Source organism: Protopterus annectens, chromosome 5.part0 (assembly GCF_019279795.1).
Source record: "Protopterus annectens isolate FY-2018-M chromosome 5.part0, PAN1.0, whole genome shotgun sequence".
In the NCBI taxonomy this organism is placed as follows: domain Eukaryota; kingdom Metazoa; phylum Chordata; order Ceratodontiformes; family Protopteridae; genus Protopterus; species Protopterus annectens.
In genome coordinates, this window is record NC_056735.1 from 1,484,753,695 (window position 1) to 1,484,773,884 (window position 20,190).

General features: G+C 38.5%; 1 protein-coding gene across 1 annotated transcript in view; it reads left to right on the forward strand.

The window, feature by feature from the left end:
- Positions 1-20,190, forward strand: part of TMEM135 (transmembrane protein 135) — a 2,670,197-nt gene that overhangs the window by 2,542,883 nt on the left and 107,124 nt on the right. Inside the window, exon 12 of the mRNA XM_044071311.1 lies at positions 3,990-4,066. Within this exon, the coding sequence (XP_043927246.1) occupies positions 3,990-4,066 (77 nt within the window). The remainder of the gene's footprint in view (positions 1-3,989; positions 4,067-20,190) is intronic.

A 20,190-nucleotide genomic window follows, 5' to 3' on the forward strand; every position in this document is an offset into this window, starting at 1 on the left:
TGCACACAAAGGGACACCTTCTTAGGAAGAACGTATTTTTCAGCAGGAATATGATGTGGCCCAGTATACCTTGACCTCCTCACTAGCTCTGAACATGGATTGGAGGTACTCCAGGGTAGGAATCAATGAGGCGAGACCCAAAGGGCAGCTGATGGTCTGCTGTGCGGATGCTGACAAAAAAAAAGTGTATAAACCAGTGAAAGATCCAGTTTTGTTCAAGATGCACAAGTCTTCAGCTAGAAATACAAGGTTTAGAAACCTTCACTTAAGATTAGCAGAACAAAGGGAGGAGAGAGTTTTGTTACGCAGGTATCATACTTTGTGCCACATTACTCTGCAAAGAAAGAAATATTGAAACTGCCTAAGTTTATGAAAATAGCTGAGTGCTTAATTGGGCTAGTCAGACACCTTAGTGAAGTCCGGTAGTGTGTGCATGATTTTTTAATACCTCTGCTGATGTGTACTGTGTGATATTTGGTTGCAGTGTATACCAGTGTGGTGAATCAAACTCGGAGTGTAGCCAAAAATATCAAATTTGTGCAGCAAGCTTTGTACTATTCTCCCTTCTCAGAATAACTATTTTAAGTAAGCAATTAAGAAATGTAGCAGTTGCTCTGAAATTTTTATATTACATCAGTATAATTGGATAGCTAGTAAGCATGTATTTGCCTTTTAAGTGGCTCACGTACACCTATTTTAGTTTATCTGTGGGCTTGATAATTGGGTTCCTAGTATCTTTGATATGGTGAAAGTGTTGCTTCTCAAAAGTTCATTTGTACACCATTGACTGCATGATGCATTTCTGACTTACACTTGTAACCTATAGCACTGTGCTTTTGAACATTGTTTTTTTTTTACTTGGGCATTGCTGTCTGGTTTGTCCTGTAATACATTTCCTGTTTCACTACCCTCTGAAACATGAGAGACATTGTAGACATACAGTGCTTGAAGTTTTATGAGTGACTGACACTGGACAGGCATGCACTAGTGAGACAGTTTTTCGTTAGATATAAGTGGATTTGGTGAACATTTTGTAGAAGGTTAAATGTCTACTTTGGATCTGCTACATAACACTCTGTATCAGCAGAAGACATGCCATACTCCAAATTTATTTTCTTTATGTGCATTTGCAGAATGACACATATTACAGATACAGATAAAAAGGGTCAAGTCGAAACACACAAATTTGCTTACAAAGTCCACAAAGCAAGTCATGTCCTCCAGGGACAAAGCCTGACAAAAAATAAAAAACATTGTCTAACCTCAATCAGTATAAACAATTTCAAAATCAAGCTAAATGCCTAGTTATCAAAAACAAAAATGAATACTTCCAGACTCTCCAAGACCAACATAAACTAAACCCCAAGAATTTTGGGGAGCAATCGGTTCCCTACTCCACACTGGAACTAACAACATCCCATGCACAAACCCAGAAAAGACACTCTCTGAGATGGCCTCCATCCTTAACACATTCTTTATAGACACCATAGAAAAACTTACCTCCACCTTCCCACCCATTAAGACTGACACACCAGGTATTCCACCTGTGCTCTCCCCTACAAATCCTCTACCTTCTTTCACATTATCACCCATACCCACCTCTACTATCAAAAAACTTATTTACAAACTCAAACCCTGCACCAATGCCCCTGATAACTTACCTGCGGAATACTTACAACTTTCAGCCTCCTCTATTGCATATCCTATCATCATCCTTCTAAACAGGTCCATTCAGGAATCCTGCATACCTGCTATCTGGAAAAAAGCATTTATCCTTCCACTTCACAAAGGCGGCAATAACTCCGACATCTCAAATTTCCATCCCATTCCCATTCTCTTCCCAGTCTCCAAAATTTTAAAGAAATGTATTCATGCTGTGCTCCTCAGTCACCTGATACAACATCAAATCCTCTCTCCCACTCAACATGGCTTTAGGCCCAAACATAGTACTAACACTGCCCTCATTTCCTTCCTCGACACAGTAAACAGAGCTCGAGATGCTGGTTTCTTAGTCTCAGCACTATTCCTAGATCTGTCAAAGGCATTTGACACTATATCACACTTCCTCCTGCTTACTAAATTCTCTAATCTCAGACTATCTCCCCCTACCCTACAATGGTTTACTATCTCAGTAACAGACAGCATTCTACTAAATGACAACATTCTTCCTCCTCCTTCATAACTACAAATACAGGTGTCCCCCAAGGTTCAGTACTGGGACCCCTCTTATTCAGCATATTTGTCAATAACTTCCATTCCTCTCTCATCCACAGTACTGTCATCCAATATGCAGATGACTCAACTATCATCTGCTCTGCTAAATCTGTCCCAACTCTACAGCATCTCACCCAAGAACCATTTACTTCCACCGAAACCTGAATGTCCCAAAACCATCTCATTCTCAACCCCAATAAAACAAAACTTTAAATATTTTCCTCCACAAAATCCACCCCCGTTGATGAGTCTTTATTCGCCATTCATTCCCAAAAATAACACCATTATTGAAGTTGTCCTGAGCACCAAATTAGTAGGCGTCATCATTGATGATAAATTAACTTTCGACCTTCACATCTATAGTAACATCAAAAAAACGCATCAAAAACTGGGTGCCTTGTATAGGCACAACTATTTTCTTAGTCTCAGTGCAAAAAAAGCTCTGGCCTCAGCCTTCCTGCTTCCAACACTTCTATACTGTCCTCCCATCCTCACCAATCTACAGTCCTCCTTGAGAACAAAACTAGACTCTTGCTACAACAAAGTCACTAAATTTGCTACAAATGGTAAATATTCCACTTGTCACTGTTCCTCTTTGCATCATCTAGCTAGAATTCCCACACTATCTCACATTTTTGCAACTAACTACAGCCCACAAGCACATCTACCACCCAGAAACCTGCCCTCTCCTCCATACTGACCATGTACAATCCAAACCAGCACCTTTGGTCGGAAAACAAAACGTTACTATCCATAGAGAAACCTATGCTCTCAGCTGGTCAAATGTATTCCTATGTCTCTAAAGCGTGGAATAAGCTCCCCTCTTCACTCAGAACAATTAGCAACCCGGCCTCCTTTAAAAAATCCCTCAAACTGCATCTCTCTTCACAGTGATAATGCTCATGCTCCCCAGCACACAACCCCAACTCGTGATTCTCCCCAGTGCTATACCACTATCACTGCATTTCCCGCACTTTGCCTACTTACTGCCTCCCTGTCACTTTAACCTGTACTTTCCACCCTTAGCCCTTCTTTCTCGTACTATACTTATACTTAACACTGTACTTAATCTCATAGCTATGCACCTGCAGATACATCACTTTCATGTGCACCTTGTCAATATACTTTACTAAAGTGTCACCAAAATATGTTATTTATTACTTCTACATGTCAATGATTCTAATCTATTCTCTGTTCTATTACCAATTTGATTCAGTGTAATAATACTGTATTATTTTTTTGTTTCTGTTATGTGATTAATATTTTTCTTTGTGTGTAATTTTGTGGAGCTTTTCTTCCCGGGCTTCCACTGAAAATGGGCTCATTCCAGGCCCAGTGGACTTTCCCGGTTAACAAATGCAATAAATCAATAAATAAATAAATAATTTTATGTGCAACTTCAGTGAATTAAAGGACTGTAAGCTACACCTTTGCTGTCTAGAAACAGATGCTGTAATGGTTTGTCCTATTTTGTCTAAGGTACAGTTTGAAGACCTTCTTCATTTGTATATTAGTGGCATGTCAGTAGTCACACATGCCACAGGTTCCCACCATCTAAGGTAGAATTAATACCTGCTTAGAGCATCGTGTAACTCCTCCTGACTCATCTGGCATTTTTTTAGGAATTCACAACAAAGTGTATCTTTAACAGAGAGAACAGAAGCATACAAAAACAAGTGATCATATTTTTTCAAACTTTGGTTATATATCCACCTATATGGCTTAAATCAAGAAATTAACTGTTATGTAATTATTCTTTTTTGTTGTTAATGCAGGGTTTCTGGCTGGCCTGTCCATGATGTTCTACAAAAGCACTACTATCTCCATGTATTTAGCATCCAAACTTGTAGAGGTAAAAATGATACAAATTATATGTGTTATAGCAGCAGTGCTATATAAAAGCATGTTTACTATGATATGTGTTATAGCAGCAGTGCTATATAAAAGCATGTTTACTATGATATGTGTTATAGCAGCAGTGCTATATAAAAGCATGTTTACTATGATAGTGCTGTAAAAGCATGTTTACTATGATATGTGTTATAGCAGCAGTGCTGTATAAAAGCATGTTTACTATGATATGTGTTATAGCAGCAGTGCTATATAAAAGCATGTTTACTATGATATGTGTTATAGCAGCAGTGCTATATAAAAGCATGTTTACTATGATATGTGTTATAGCAGCAGTGCTATATAAAAGCATGTTTACTATGATATGTGTTATAGCAGCAGTACTCTACAAGAGTATTTTTTTTTTTACTGTGGTGCTGAATCTTGATCTTTGACTGCCAGAACCCTCCCTACAATTTCTCTGAACTTTTTTCCTGGTACTAACCCCACCTCCCAATTATGGCTGTTGTCAGGGATGGAAGGGGAGAACAATGTTGGTCCTAGTGTGGATGACAGCAAGATGAAGAGGAGGGACAGGGATGGAGATGGAGATCAAGATGGAGTAGGACAGGTGCGCACAGCTTCATATATTCGCTTGCACCAGGATTTTTCTTGCCATGAGTCCCAACCCTACATGTTGATGCTGACATCATCATCATCATCATCCGATAGGGTAGGCAGTAACCTAAGCATGTGCCTGCTCCTGAGTCCATAGGGAAATTCCTGGCAGTGCATTCAGATTCCTTAGTCACTAACTGAACTTGTAGTATGGGTTGCATCCCTAAATGTCACCAGGCTATCACCATTATAGTACAAGAGCTGGATTTACGGTAGCCTGATGAGAGTATTAAACTCTCAGTGCAGTACTCAACATAGTTTAATACCTGAATAAAAATGGTTTAATCTGCAAGTTTGCCGAATCACCTCCTTTTACAAACCAAGCCACACACTATATCTCTTTAAGCAAAGCCATATTAAATTAATGGGAGGAAAAAAATTTAAGCCATATATATTTAAGTAGGTTTGTAGACATTATTGTCCACCTTGGTGTCACTTGTAAATTGACATAAAAAAATGGTGATGTCCGAAAACTAAAACTGTGAATAAAAAGTAGTCAGCTTTGGCCATTATTCTTGCAGAAGCAGGGGTTTCCCCGTGATAAAAGTAAGCATTTTCCGTTTTGCAGCAGTGCCTTAGGAAACACCGATGGCCTGCTTTTGCATACCAGGTTTTGGACATAAGTGATAGAGGCCTTCAAGAAACTCCAATAAATACCTTTTTGGAGATGGGTAAATGGAGTACTATTGAGTGAGGAGTCCCAAGGTGCATAAACACATACAAACTTTTTTTGGCATCTGGTAATTTAAATATTTTAATGACTCTTATTTGCAGGTTTATCTTTGTATTAAACTGATGTATACTTACCACAAGAAGCAAGAATTTTCCATTAAAATTTCCATGAACTATTCATAGAGACATGTACCTTGGATAGGTTTGAGGGCAGCTATGTTTGGTAACATATAGTACTTTGGTGACAAGGCCAACACTATGTGGAAATTTATTAGGGAACTGGCATATTAAGAGGAGGGGATCTGCTAATACAGTTATTTGAAGTCTATATGGACTGGTTATTATTGACTTACGAGTAATTGTATTGTATTGGTGATTAATTCACTGAATAACTGTAGATGAATTGTGAAAAGTTTGGCTTAGTAAAACTGGAACTTCTGGCTTTGCTTCTTCCCTGATATTTTCCATATCCCACCATGTCAGCATTCCCGCCATGCATGCCTCAGAAGCATATCTCTAGGAAAAGGAGCTGGAACACTTTCTTTAAAGTTGCACTTAAACTTCCACAGTGGGCTTGCCATGTTGCTTGCCATGTTGTCCACTGTAATTTTGATTGTCCTGACAGCCATGTTGTCCACTGTAATTTTGAGTGTCCTGACAGTAACCTGAGCAACAAGCTAAAGCGTGTGCTTGAGCAGGATGGGTGTGGATGGTACTGTTCTCCCTCAGGGAGGAGATGAGCAGCATTCTGGTTGTCCAATTTTATGGAGTAGTTTTCTTTGGCCAGACATCTCAAAACCTGGTTTATGACCTCAGAACTCCATCCAAATGTCAAGTTTTTATTTCCAAAAAGTGAATTTTCTTTTCCTGTATTCCAACACTAAACATGTCACATCCAGAAAAAAGTATCATTTAATAATCCCATTTGTTTTATGTCTGAACTTATTTCTGTTTGCCTTTCTTTCCTGCATTTGTCTCATCATCTGTTACATCACGGAGGCTACTAAGAGTGGTTAGGTCACTTATTCCAACCACAGAGCCATTAAGAAAACAATGGCATTTAAATGTGCTATATCAGTCACAGATTGCCAGCATCACACTTTAGATAAATATTGTATCCTGGAGGTTTTCAAGCTTAGTTGCAATATGCAATTGAACAAGAAGTTACTGAAGGAAGATTAATATCAAAGACTATAATTCTAGCTGCAGTATTACAAAATGTGAATGCAGCACAAGCCATTATGAGAACAAGTAACACCTATTAATCAAAGGGATCAGATTCCTCACATTTGACCAGTGAACTACAGTTGCTACTTTCAAAAAAAAAACTCTGCTACATTTTGAAGCCTATCATTGAAACAGTCCCAAAAATTCTGTATCAGAAGTGGCTATTGTAAATCAAAGGAATAGTGGGACAGCCTTCCTGTACTCTAACTTGCTTAGATATTGCACCATGTACCAACACAGTGCCTAATTTGCATATGCAGAACTACTCATCTCTTTCCTTAAATTAAACAATTAGAAAAAAATAATGTGCAACTGTCCTTTGTATCCCCACCTGGACAAACCATAGACATCATTGAAATCATTCTATACTGTCTAAACCAAACTTTTCCAAATGAAAAAAAAAACTTATACTACGTGATGTCAGTATTGACTGGCAGTCTTTTTCTTCAAAAATTTCCAAGCTCCAGCATTAATCTCTTTGGCCTAACCCAGCTTATTACAGCATGCTACAATAATACCACCAATACTAAAACTGCCCTGTAATGGATCATTGTCTGTGAGTCCAACCAATGTATCTCCTCTGGCACTCTCCCTCACCCCCTTAGTGACCATTTCCTCACACCCATAGAATTTGTTCCCATCAACCCAAACAACATAAATACAAACTCACCTGCAACCTCTCTAAACAACCCTTGGTCTCTTTTGTCAGCAGTGCAGTCTACCAGTTGGTCAATACTAAAATACATTCCACTAGATGAAGCCATCTTCACTTTCTAAATAGCCTTTCCCCTATTAGGCACAAAAGAATAAAACCTAAGCACACACATTGGCTGTCAACTAATAGTAGAGTGCTTATGTACAAAAGAGACAAAGCCTGGAAATCTTTGCATGCCAGTAAAACACCCCAACTTCAGCAAAAACACAAAGAACTAAGAACCCTAACAAAAAGCAACTCAACATTGGCAAATGAGTAATATAATAATCTCCAAAACCAGCACAAATGCAACCCAAGAAAATGTAAGACATCAATCAAAGACCTACTTCACCCTGACACTAAAATACTCCTAATCCACTACCAAATTGCTCTGACTTAGAAATCACCACTCAGTTTAACACATATTAATAGCACAGTTGCCCTAAACAGATATTCCCTGCGTGATACAACCCCTATCCCACCTTATTCACATACCAGTCCCAACAAGATTTCTGCCACTTCAACCACCTCTTCCACTCTTACATAGTCCCCATCCAGCTTCTCCAACTCTACCATTAGGAAACTCTCCATAAACTCAAACTTGACTTCCCCTCACCTGATAATCTACCCTCTGAAAACCTAAAAATGGCTGCCAATATCATTGTATACCCAGTGTGACTTCTACTCAACAGATCTATCACTGAATCTCATTTTCTTATGTTTGGAAAAAATCATATTTCACTCCTCTTCACAAATGTGGAAATTCTCGTGACATCTCCAACTTTCACCCTATCACTATCCTGTCTCCATTCTCCAATATACTTGAAAGTAGTCATTTACAAACAGCTAAACCAATACCTTCTTAAATATCAGGTCCTCGCTCCCACACAACGTAGTTTCCCCCATTCCACATTACAACCACTGCTTTCCTGTCATTCATGAGCTTAGCCATTAAAGCCAAGGATGACAGAAAGCACCTGTCTTATTCCTTGACTTATCCAAAGCCTTTTGACACCATATCACATTATAAACTGCAGGAAGTGTCACATGTAGGACTTTCTGAACATACCTTACTCTGGTTCAGCAGCTACCTACAGATACTCAGACAGACAACAATTGGTTAAATGACCCAACACCCCATTCCCATTTCTACTCGTCCCTACAAGTGTACCTCAAGGATTGATTCTAGGACCCCTTCTCTTCAATATATTTATAAATAATCTTCATGCCTCTTCTAAATATCCATCACTGTATACAATATGCTGATGATTCGACACTCACTTACTCCTCTAGTAACCTTTATTAGTTGCAGCTTATAACTGAGAAAGCCTTTAATTCAAATGATAATTGGCTTAATGATGTCCAGTTTTTACTCAAGCCAGAGAAAACCAAGTTACTATTTTGTACCTAAAACTAGCAGCAGAGGCCATAGCACTCACTATCTCCATTCTGATTAACAGAGCCATACAAGAGAACCACATCCTCAAAATCTGGAAACTATTATACACAGTACCTCCACATAAGGGAGTACATTCTACTGAGCTCACCAATTACTGCACAATTGCTATTCTGTTACCCCTGCCTGAGATGCTAGAAAAATGTATCTACTCAAATGCCTCACCAACCACAACCTACAATCCTCCACTCAATATGGCTTTTGGCCTAACCACAGCATAAACACTGACTTCTCAGCTTCACAAGTACAGTTTACCAGCTCCAAACAGTGGAAAGCTAGTATCAATAGTCTTCCTAGACCTATCAAAAGCCTTTGATAATGTAGCTCATTAAAAACTCCTACTGGAAACAAAGTCCTCTCGAAACAGACACACGAGACAATTAGCTTTAAGGCATCGCTCAAGACATGCCTACTACAGAACTGGTTGTGCTCTTATACTACACCAGACTAAACTCCCAGGACTTAGTCACTCTCTTCTCTCAAACCACACTATATCCTCACAATCCTTATTTATTCTAACCTACATACAAGTCTTCTTTTTTCTTTCAATAGAACTGCAGCCTACTGCACTGACATCTAAATTTTTTTAAACTCTATTTCACTCCATCCATCCTGCACTCATTCTATCACCCCAACACACTTTTCCTCTAGAAAGAAAGAACCCACCCTGATTTTCCCCTTCAACAAAAGCATCCTCCAGTATTATCCAAATACTTAATGCCCTATACAACTCTACTGCAACCAGCTTCCAGTTTTTCAATAACTTGAATGCATATAGATGTCCTATTTCTGCTATTTTAAGGATGCTCTAAACTGTTCCACTAACTCATATGTACATATATATATATACATGAATTTTACTATTTCTGAACATGGATGTACTATTTATGTTCTCCTATGGATGTACTAAACTGTTAAAGTAACTCAAATGAATATGATTGTACTACTGTGCTCTTATATGAATGTACAACGCTGTTGCAGTAACTCAGTGGTATACAAATGTACTGTGCTGCTGTATGAATGTATGGAGGTGCACATATGCAGTGCAAAACCCTACAAATCGCTGCATTACCTAAGAGATTCTACAGTCAGATTATGGTATTAAGGAGTTTGTAGGTTCGGCTCCTGTCTTTGGGTTCAGAAATGCACCTAATCTAAAGACACTCCTCTGCAAAGGCTCTATGGGATATACTTTAGGGCAGTTTGGTTTGGGAATGCAATGGATAGGAACATTTCCGTGTGGACACTGTAAAGGCTGCATCTTTATAGACAGGTCTAATAAATTTCAACATCCTGTCACTGGACGTGTGTATTGTTTGAAAGGTTTTGCTAACTGTACTACCAGAAACCTGGTCAATTTAGCAAAGTGCCAGGATTGTGACTCATTTTATGTTGGCAAAAGCAACAGAATGTTGAAGGAGAGGGTCCTACAACATTGCAGAGATATAAGGACTGGTGGTGAGCATAATGCACTGGCACAGCATGTTAAGAAAAATTTGAGACATACTTTTAAATTTATGGTCCTGCAGTTATGTGCTCTAACCAGAAGAGGGGGTGATATTTCCCTCAAAACAGAACAAGCTGAAGTAAACTGGATTGCAGATCTGCAGGCAGATAGAGTGCCAGGACTTAATAGTGTTCCACCACTAAAGCCTGTTCTTAGAGAGTGTAGACCCTGGAAATCAAATTGATTGGTCCCTCTAGAAGGTGTGTGATGGGCTGTATTGCATTTTTATTGGTTGAATGTGGTTTTAACTATGCATAAAATATTAAACAAACCCATGGACTGTCCCATTTAGTGCATTCTTACAAAACTTCCATCCCACATGCTACAGTGACGAACAATTACTCTCAATCCACAAGGCGCAGAATTTATCAGGCCAGATCCTTTATCCCTTCTGCTTAGCTTAAGTTTGGAATCAAATTTCCTATAACTGTTAGGAGGTCCCCTAATATCTCAACATTCAACACCTCCATTAAAAACTTTGTTGAATAACTCTTGAGCGTGATCATGTCGTACTCCTGGCTCACTGCTAACTCTCCTCTTTCTCTTACACACTGTACATCCTTTCTGTCGAACTCTTATGTTTAAGGTTTTCTGTCAATTTGTTTCTCTTTCCCTAATTTTTCACCTCTCTCTCTTATCTAACCCTTTATTTCCCTCTTCTTCTGTCAACTTCTCTTACTTAGTCTTTTTCTCTTCTTACCTTCCTTTTCCTTCCCTGTTTTCCTCACCTCTTTCTTTGCCTTCTTCCTCACCTTATTCTCTCTACTCTTATCCTGACTAGGAATCTTCCACCCTTTACTCTTAACCCAATTTATTGCCCCTCTTCTGTATGCTACCACTTCTTACCTAAGATGACTGTAAAAACTTCTGTCTCTCATCCATTACCTTCACTAAGAACATGATATCATCTGATTGTAAATTATGTCTATTAAAAGATGTTTCAATTGTAAATTTTCAGTTATGAATTTCAGTTGGAAATTATTTATGAATTTCTTGGTGTTTGAGCTTTTAAAATGTTTTTGTAAATTATGTCTGTTATAAATTTCTGAAATGTATTAGAAATTATTGTAACTTGGAGCTTTTCACCCTGGGCCTGCACAGAAAAAGGGCCTTTGCCCAGTTGCACTTCTCTGGTCCAGAAATGTCAATCAACCAATCAATCAATAAATAAATAAAATAAAAATGTGTATTGATTTTGATTGTCAAAAGTTGGTAGTCACAGTACTGATGTAAGTGAGAAAACCACAGTAACTGATCCTGTCATCATAATGATATCTTTCTGTCCCTATAAAATGACATCAGGAAGGTGAAAGCATTAACTGTAAAATCATGCCACCCATGTCAGCCCCCTTTCAGGCCATTTGGGGTATAACAAGTTAGAAAATAATAATAACCACTTACTTTGATACAAAGATATCAGTAATGCAGAAAAGCTCAGGATATGCTGAAAAACATATTTTTTTTCAGTTTTTGGGTGCAGTTCTTCTTAAAGGAAAAAAGCAGGCCCTCTTGAGGACATTTGTGATTCTCATACACCACCCTCCCGGTGTTTGTCATCTAGACCTAATCAACCGCAAATGGAAAAGAGTCTTCCTTGCCATCAAGGAAGGCTGTCAAGCAGCAGATGGCTGTGTCTTTTCTTTCATGGTCAAGTAAATCAAGAGGATGACTATACTGGCCAAACTGCAGTAGTCACAATAATGTCCTAGGGCTACTAATTGGATAGGTTATTTTTTGTGTTTGCCTAGCTTGGACAGCAATTAGGACCACTGTACTGTGAATGTCATAGTTGTCTACTGCCTAACCAACATGGGTAGCCACTGTAGCACTCCTACAGTGTCATCCTCCTTGGTAAGATCCGACCATAAAGCAATCACTGTTGAAGTCACCATCTCCCCTGCCCCCCCCCCCCCATGTCAGGGTCAAATGAAAAAACTTTTCCAAAGCTGACTACAATCTCCACAGAGCAGGTATATGCAGATTCATAGCCACCGTCCCTTCAGTTGGAACTAGCACTAATGTCCAAGCCTACACCAAAAAACTATATGAGCACCTACATAGCTGTATGGACTCAGCAATACCTGACAAGACCAAATCATCTTCTTCAAGAGTAAACCTGTCTGGTGGATGTCAGCAATAAACAAATTCTATAATAGAAGAAAAAATTGCAGTCCAAGGCCAAGAAGGAGCAGGTGCCAAGTTGGAAGCAATCTCTCCTTTGAACAAGCAGATAAGGTCACTGGTGAAATCCTCTAAGGCTAACTTCAAGTCCAAATTGGCCACATCCACCAAGGACAATCACAAGTCCTTCTTCACATATGTCCGCAATCTCAAAGGCAACACCCAAATCTGCTCTGAACTGGTGGTCAATAACACCACATACACAAACGCCATAGATATAGCCAACCTGCTGGCAGACAGGTTCAGTGAAAACTTCACCCCCTGTCCCCCCATCAGTAAACCAGGACATCCCCAGCACCTCCGCCCCTCCCCTCACTACCAGGAAGCAGGTCCTTAATGCCCTCTCAAAGGCAAAAAAATACGGTCTCCATGGGACCTGATAACATCCCTGGTTGTATCCTACATGAACTCAGACATGAGCTCTCAGCTCCATTAGACATTCTATTGAACCAAAGCCTGAGCACCGGCTTCATCCCAGCTGAATGGAAGATAGTCACTGTCATCCTTCTACACAAAGGTGGAGCATCCACTGACCCAGGCAGTTATATACCCATCAGCCTTACTAGCCTGATCTGCAAGGCCATGGAACGCATTATCATGGACCTTATAAACAAGGACATTTGCAACCTCCAAACGCTTGACCCCACACAGTTTGTATTTGTCAAAGGGTGAGCATGTCTGTTAAACTTAGTTGACTTCCTTGAAACAGTCACCAAAGCCATGGACAAGAGGAAGGTGGTACACAGCACCTACCTTGACCTAGCCAAAACCTTTGACACTATTCCCCACTCAGGCATAATAGATAAGCTCTCTCAGCTAGGCATCAACCTATATGTTACCAGATAGGTAGCTAACTGGCTCACTGTTAGAACCCACTCAGTCAAACTAGGGGGAACCATCTCTAGTAGTAGACCCGTAATGAGTGGTGTACCCCAAGGATCGGTCTTGGGGCCTCTACTGTTTGGGATATACTTTTCTGAGGTGCAAGCCAAAACCAGTGGTCTGTGGCTGAGCAAGTTTGCAAATGTCTGCAAGCTGTGCGCTGTCTTAAATACCCCTAGTGATGTGAACATCCTCCAAGAGGACCTTACCCAAATTAATGACTGGTGCCAGAAGCATGGCCTCAAACTGAATGCCAAGAAATGCATCATTATCCCCTTTGGGAAAAATATCATCTTCACAAATTATCCCACTAATAACAATGCACTAAGCATGCAATCAGTAGTGAGAGAATTGAGCACCCAAGTTGATAGCAACCTGACTTTTGACCACCACATTACCTCCATTGTATGGAAGGCTTCCTACATGGCTCACCTCAAAAATAAGGGTATTTCATCCAGGAACTAGGAGGTCATAACATCACTGTACTCTTCCCTTATCAGACCCATTATCCCTTCGGCATGTACCTTGCCAAGCACATGCAGCGGTTGGAGAGACCACAGAGGTCCAGGGTCTCAAACACCTGTCCTATACAGATAGGCTAAAAGCCCTGTCCCTCTACTCCGTCTCATACAGGCTGCTCAGAGGTGATCTGTGCCTTGCATACAAGGCCATTTCAGACCCTGCCTTGATGGAGTTGCTGCATATCAGTAAGACAAACTCCACTCACACAACCCACACGCAAGGCCTTAACCTAGTCTGTGACATTAATAGAACTTGTTGGCGGGATAGATTTTTGTCCCAAAGTCTCCCCTCTCTGTGGCATAGACTCCCTCTCCATGTCAAGCAGAGTACCTCTCTAGCCCTCTTTAAGAGGAACCTGAATGACTGGATGGGAAACAGAAAATATACCCCTGAGATTCTACCTGTGTCCCCACTGGACAGAGGAAACAGGTGCTGACTTTGAGGGAACATGGGCAAAATTGTTGGCTAGGCTTATAAGGCTCTCTGGGTCAATAGCTAATATCATCCTATGACCCTATGAACCTATGAACTCTTAGAGTGATAAGGTCCTGTCACAGAAGGGGCTTTGCTAATAGACCAGCCTATCTTAACAAAGTTCTTTGGATGGTTCCAGTCTCTGCCATTAAAAAGGTTCTTCAATTTTTTAAAACATCTTTATTGACATTTCATGTGTCATAGACAGACTTACATTTGTGTCATAGACAGACTTACATTTATGCAAAAGTTATCAAATTATATGTATTTATTTGTTTATTTTTTATTTTACATTTGTTTGTTGGAAAATGTCTGACTGGGCAGGGCTGCCCATTTTCAGCAGAGGTCCGGGGAGAAAAGCTCCATACAGTAATAACATACAACAAAAAGTTAAGGAAACAGTAGTAAATACAACATAAAATACAGTGCTGAAAACAGACAGTAAGTCATGTAATACAGACAATATGAGATTACAACAGTTGCATCACTTGCACATTTTGTAGTTACATGCATTTATATACTTAGTAAAAATAGTGTGAAGACACTGGATTCGTTTATATTTTGGCAATATAGTCAAGTCTCTGTGTTCAGTGGTGAATATATATGATGGTTGCAACAGTAGGCATAAAATGATGCACATAAACTGTATGAGTATGCAGCACTAGTAATGCTGATGTGCATTTTGTCTGCTTTTAATAAGTTCACACTGGCAAACATTATACATCACATATATTGTTGTATATCCTGTAATCTAGGCAACATTATATAAATTATTCAATTCCTGCCTTCTCTTAAACCGCATTCTTCTTCCAAAACATTTTTCTGCATGCATTGTTCCCACAATTTCATTTTTTTTGTAATTTATTTCTACCCTTTTCTATAGATCCCACCTCCTATTCTTTTGTCTCTGTTACAATATTCACTACTTCAAGTATAGTTGATTTAGATATTGATTTCCATTTTCTAGTAATTGCTTTTTTGACAGCGACCAGACTTACTATGTCTAAGCAACGCAGATCCTATATCCCAGCACAAAAAAATGTTTCCTTAGTTATACTCATTTGCTCAACCATTATTCCTGACAGAGTACTCTGTAGGTAATTTTTAAAGTCTGCCAACTTATTACACTCTCAAAAAATGTGTTTCCAGTTATATTTGCCATTTTTCTGAGGAAAAAATTTTTGGAGTTTACTTTGAGTATAAAAGTATCTATGCAAACACTTCCAGTCAAAATTTCTAAATCTTCCAGACTTTTTTTTGCATGTTGTGGAGCCATACATATGTCCACCCATTGTTTCTTTGTGAATTGCATATCTAATCTCTCTTCTCAATCTTTTTGACCTTTTCTAATTGATTCCTATAGTTGTTGTGCAATATTTTATATGCCCTATTAATTATCATTTTTAACAGCAGCTTCTAGTGTAGATTTAACTCAACCAGTGGAGGTCTTTCATTTAAGATTCCCCTATCCCTTTCTATTTGTCTGTACTTACTCTGATATCAATCCCTGATAGACAAGGCAGTCACTGGGGTCTGTATCACATTATCAAAGTCTAAATCCAGCGAACACCTCTTCATCGACCCATTTTAATTGAAATCTCAAGTCCTCGAACTATTATTCCATTGACATTTTTCCCACTGTAAGTAACCAGTGGAATAACATAACTGTCACAACAAAATCACAAAAATTTAAAACCCACCCTAACTAAATATACCAGCTCTCAGATCGCACTACAGTGGGAAAAAGGACAAATTCCCAATGATGGCCCCCTGGTTGCTTACCATGGGAAACATTCTGATGGAAGAATCGTTCGAGGAGTTGAGGTTTCGATTAAAATGGGTCGATGAAGAGGTGGTCACTCAGTTTCGATAATCTAATAGAAACCCAATCACTGGTCTGCAATACAAATGTCTTCTTGGCCTTTTCCCATTCTGTTACCTTTCCTTCTCTAATTATTTCTTCCCAGTACCTTGATTCATTTACCAGCTTTCTCCAGTAAATTCCAACCCCTTCTAGTCTATTTTCCTACCCCTAATTGCAGTCATCCCAACTGGCAGAATCTCTTTTCTCCATTTCAGTGTTGGCTTAGTTCTTAGTATGCTTTCTGCTACTTTAGGATTATAATAATTCTTTGTGACTGTTGTTATTCTTCTTAAGGATCTGCATACAAAATCCAATCTTTTTCTTATTTCTTGAATTACCTGCCACTTCATCCTTATCCCTTTCCATTTTGAATTGAAGCTTTTTGCTTGTTTTATGTGTAAGAGCCTTAACTGTGCAGCTCTGAAATATCCATTCAAATCAGATAATCCTAAACCTCCTTGTTCTTTTGGGATGATCAGCTTATCCAACTTGACTCTTGCCCTCTTCCCCTCCCAAATAAAATACTTCAACTCTTTAATTACTGTTCACAACTTCTCCTCAGGTTGATAAAATATGCTTGGCCTGTGTATAAAACTAAAGGGACTACAAACATTTTTACTGCTTATATCTTGCTATCCATATCATAGGCAAGAATTTACACTTTCTGACTTTTTGCATTATATTTTGTTGAGTCTTTTCTTACAAATCCTTGGCTGCCATAACTGAATACATTTTAATCCATTCTCCTAAATACTTCACTTATCATGTCCCCATAAGTATGGGTATTGCCAGACCAATTCATATGTGGGTACATAGTTTATAGCTATAGCCTTTGTTTTATTTTCATTCATTTTATATCCCGAAAAAGCCCAGACATGTCTCAGAATATTCCACAACATCAAGGTGTCCTTTTTTGGTTTTATCAAATACAAAATGATATCATCTGCAAATAAAGCCAACTTTTCTTGAACACCATACCAATTATATCCTTTAATTTGAGTCCCTTATTTTCTTTGCCAGTGATTCTAAATATAACACAAATAAAGGGGAAGAAACACACCTCTGTCTTGTTCCTCTGTTAAAACAGTTTATCAGAGAGGAATTCTCCCACTTTGATCCCTCATATATTGTTTTAATTAATCTTATTATTGTGTTGTGAAATGCAAATGTTTCCATTGCCCTGTTCATAAAATCCTAGCTTACTCTGTCGAATGTTGACCCACCAATAACAGCAGTATTTTTTTACATTCTGCTTTCCCGTAGATCATTCTGTGAATGCTGTCAAATGTTTGTCTCCCCTCCACAAAACCACATTGGTCCATATTTATCAATTTTTGGCATCACCTTTTCCATTCTTTTAGCAATTATGGACATAAATGCTTTATAATCATTGTTTAGAATTGAATTGAACTTATATGAAGCTGGATCAGATAGGTCTTTATTTTTTAGGTACTTACAACCACCATAGCTTTTTTGCATTATATTAGTGCCTCCCTTCCTTTTAAAATACTGCTAAACAAAACCTTCCAGATCTTTATCACTTTCTTCCCTCCAAACCTTCAAACTTCCACTGGAATACTATCTATTCCTGGAGACTGGTTATACATCAGTATTTTTATCTCATCTCCTCTTATCTTAACTATTAGTTGTTGAGTCTCATTTACCTCTAACTTTGTATATTTAAGTCTTCCATAAATATGTCCATTTGTGCTTTTTCTTGATTTCCCCACTTGTCTGCTTTTATACAAATTTTCATAAGATTTCCAAAATATCGCCAGAATGTCTGGTTATTTTTCCTGTTATAGGCTCCCTACGTTTGACGATAATCCCTTCTACTTTCTGTTGCCTAAATTGTTGTGCCAAAGGTTTTTGTGAGTTATCAAAAAGCAGTTGCTTAACATCAGTCATTCTAAAATCATGCATATTATTGTCTTTAGCACTCTGCAATTGTGCCTCCTTTTGTTCCATGAGATTCCCCCTTATTTTGTAATATTTTAACCTTAGCCAGGCCATATAATTCTTATTAGTTCTTAACCAGATCTCTCTCTCTTATTTCTACCCAGTTTTTAAACTCCTGTTTCATTTATCCCAGTCACTAGCTATAATGTATTGAGTACTTTCTATCTTCCCCAATAACTCACAGATAATTTCCACTATCCATTCCTTAAATTAACAGGTAGGTTGGGAAGCACTGCTGTCTCATCTTTGTTTCGTTACCCTGCATTTTTATTTTGGTGATTATTGGTGCATGACCTAAAATATTTATTGGATGTGTATAAAAGTTCTCAAGTAAATTGACATGTTCCTGTGAAATGTAATTTATGTTGTCTAGCCCAGTTATTGTACATTGTCCCTGATATTCTGCAGAATATCCATCCTGAAATCATATCTTTATCAAATTCACATGCTCAATTCTTTCCAAATATGTATCCTGTAGTATTACTATTTGCACTCTGCATTTCTTAATATAATTCTCCTTTCATTTTTGCCTATCCCTGTGAGAATTATTCACATTCCAAGATAATATTGAAAGCCTTGCCATTGTGTTTAGAAGTCATTATTCCCACCTATTGTGTATGGCAGCTTTTTTAAATGTCTGATTCTAGCTTTTGTGATACATGCACCCATTAATGTTTGGCAGGTTAATCCTTTATACAGTTCTTTTCTTGTCATCAAGATTGGAAACTATGTCACATTTTGCAAAACTTTTTGTTTTAATAAAACTCCTCAAAAATACAACCCCCAGAACATTCCATATTCTATTAACTTAATACAAACACACATAACTACGTACATCTTCAAATAATGAAGTTTAACCCTCCTAACAAGAACATTTGTGCCAAATAGACAGCTGATAACACAGGCCCTAATTAACCGGAGACTGGCAAAGTTTCTCCATGTGCTTCATTATCAGAAGTTTGAGAAGCAAGAGTCCCCTTCTGCTTTTTTAGTGATTTTTTTTTTTTGCTGGACAAACATTTGCATTTCCTCCTTAGCTTATTCTGCAACAAAAATGACTTTGGTCCTCCAGAAAATGTATTCTGAAGATAGCTGATGCAGCAGCTTGAATCTCACACCTGCCTCTTGGCATTCCCTGATTACTGGAATAAATTTGCTTCTCTTTTGCCAGGTGCACCATTTTCTACAAACACTCTACTGTCTCCATCTTTTAATTCTTTGTCCTTTTCCACAATTTTGTCAGGATCAACTCTTTCTGCTGGTAGGTTTGCATCTTTACTAGTAAAGGTTTTGGCTGGTTTCACATAACCCGATTTTGAGCATGCACAGGGTGTGTCCTTTCAATTAACAGTTTCTGCTGCAGAATACCAGCCCAGTTGCTTATTTGTGCTTTCATAAAATTAATACAGTCTGTTCCTTCTAGTTTCTGTGTTACAGCAGAAAATGTCTAATTCTACCATTTTTACAACATCTCTTCTTGAGCAGTCTCATATTCAGTCAGCCTTTTCTTCATTTCAGTCTTTGATTTTTGTAGTTTTATCACCTCATCTGAATATCTGTTTAAATCTTTTTCCATATTTCCCAGACTTTTATTACTGAGTTGATATACACCTTCAGTGTTTCCTTTATTTTAGTCAGCTCTGAGCACATTTGACTTATTTTTTCCTATAGATTACTGGAAGCCATGTCTTGCACTAATGCTGCAACTTGAATTGCTTTATACAACTGCAGCATTCTTTCCAGTCAGTGTTTTCTATTCACCTTTTGTAGATGATTTTCTATAGGTTCTCTTAGTTTCTTCTTTGCAGGCATCCAGGCAGTGTACTTAGTAGCCAGTAACTAAATTTTACTTGAATTGGCACTACCTCTGGCTGCAGTTTGTCAGTTTCTGTTTTCACACTTGGAGAGCTGAAGTTAAACTGTTCTGTGTGGAGCCATTGTGAAAGTCCCCAAGGGTTCATGGAATTTGTTCCTTATTTGGAACATGGATAAGAGCAGATTTTGTCTCACATCTTCCTGGTTCTAAAAGT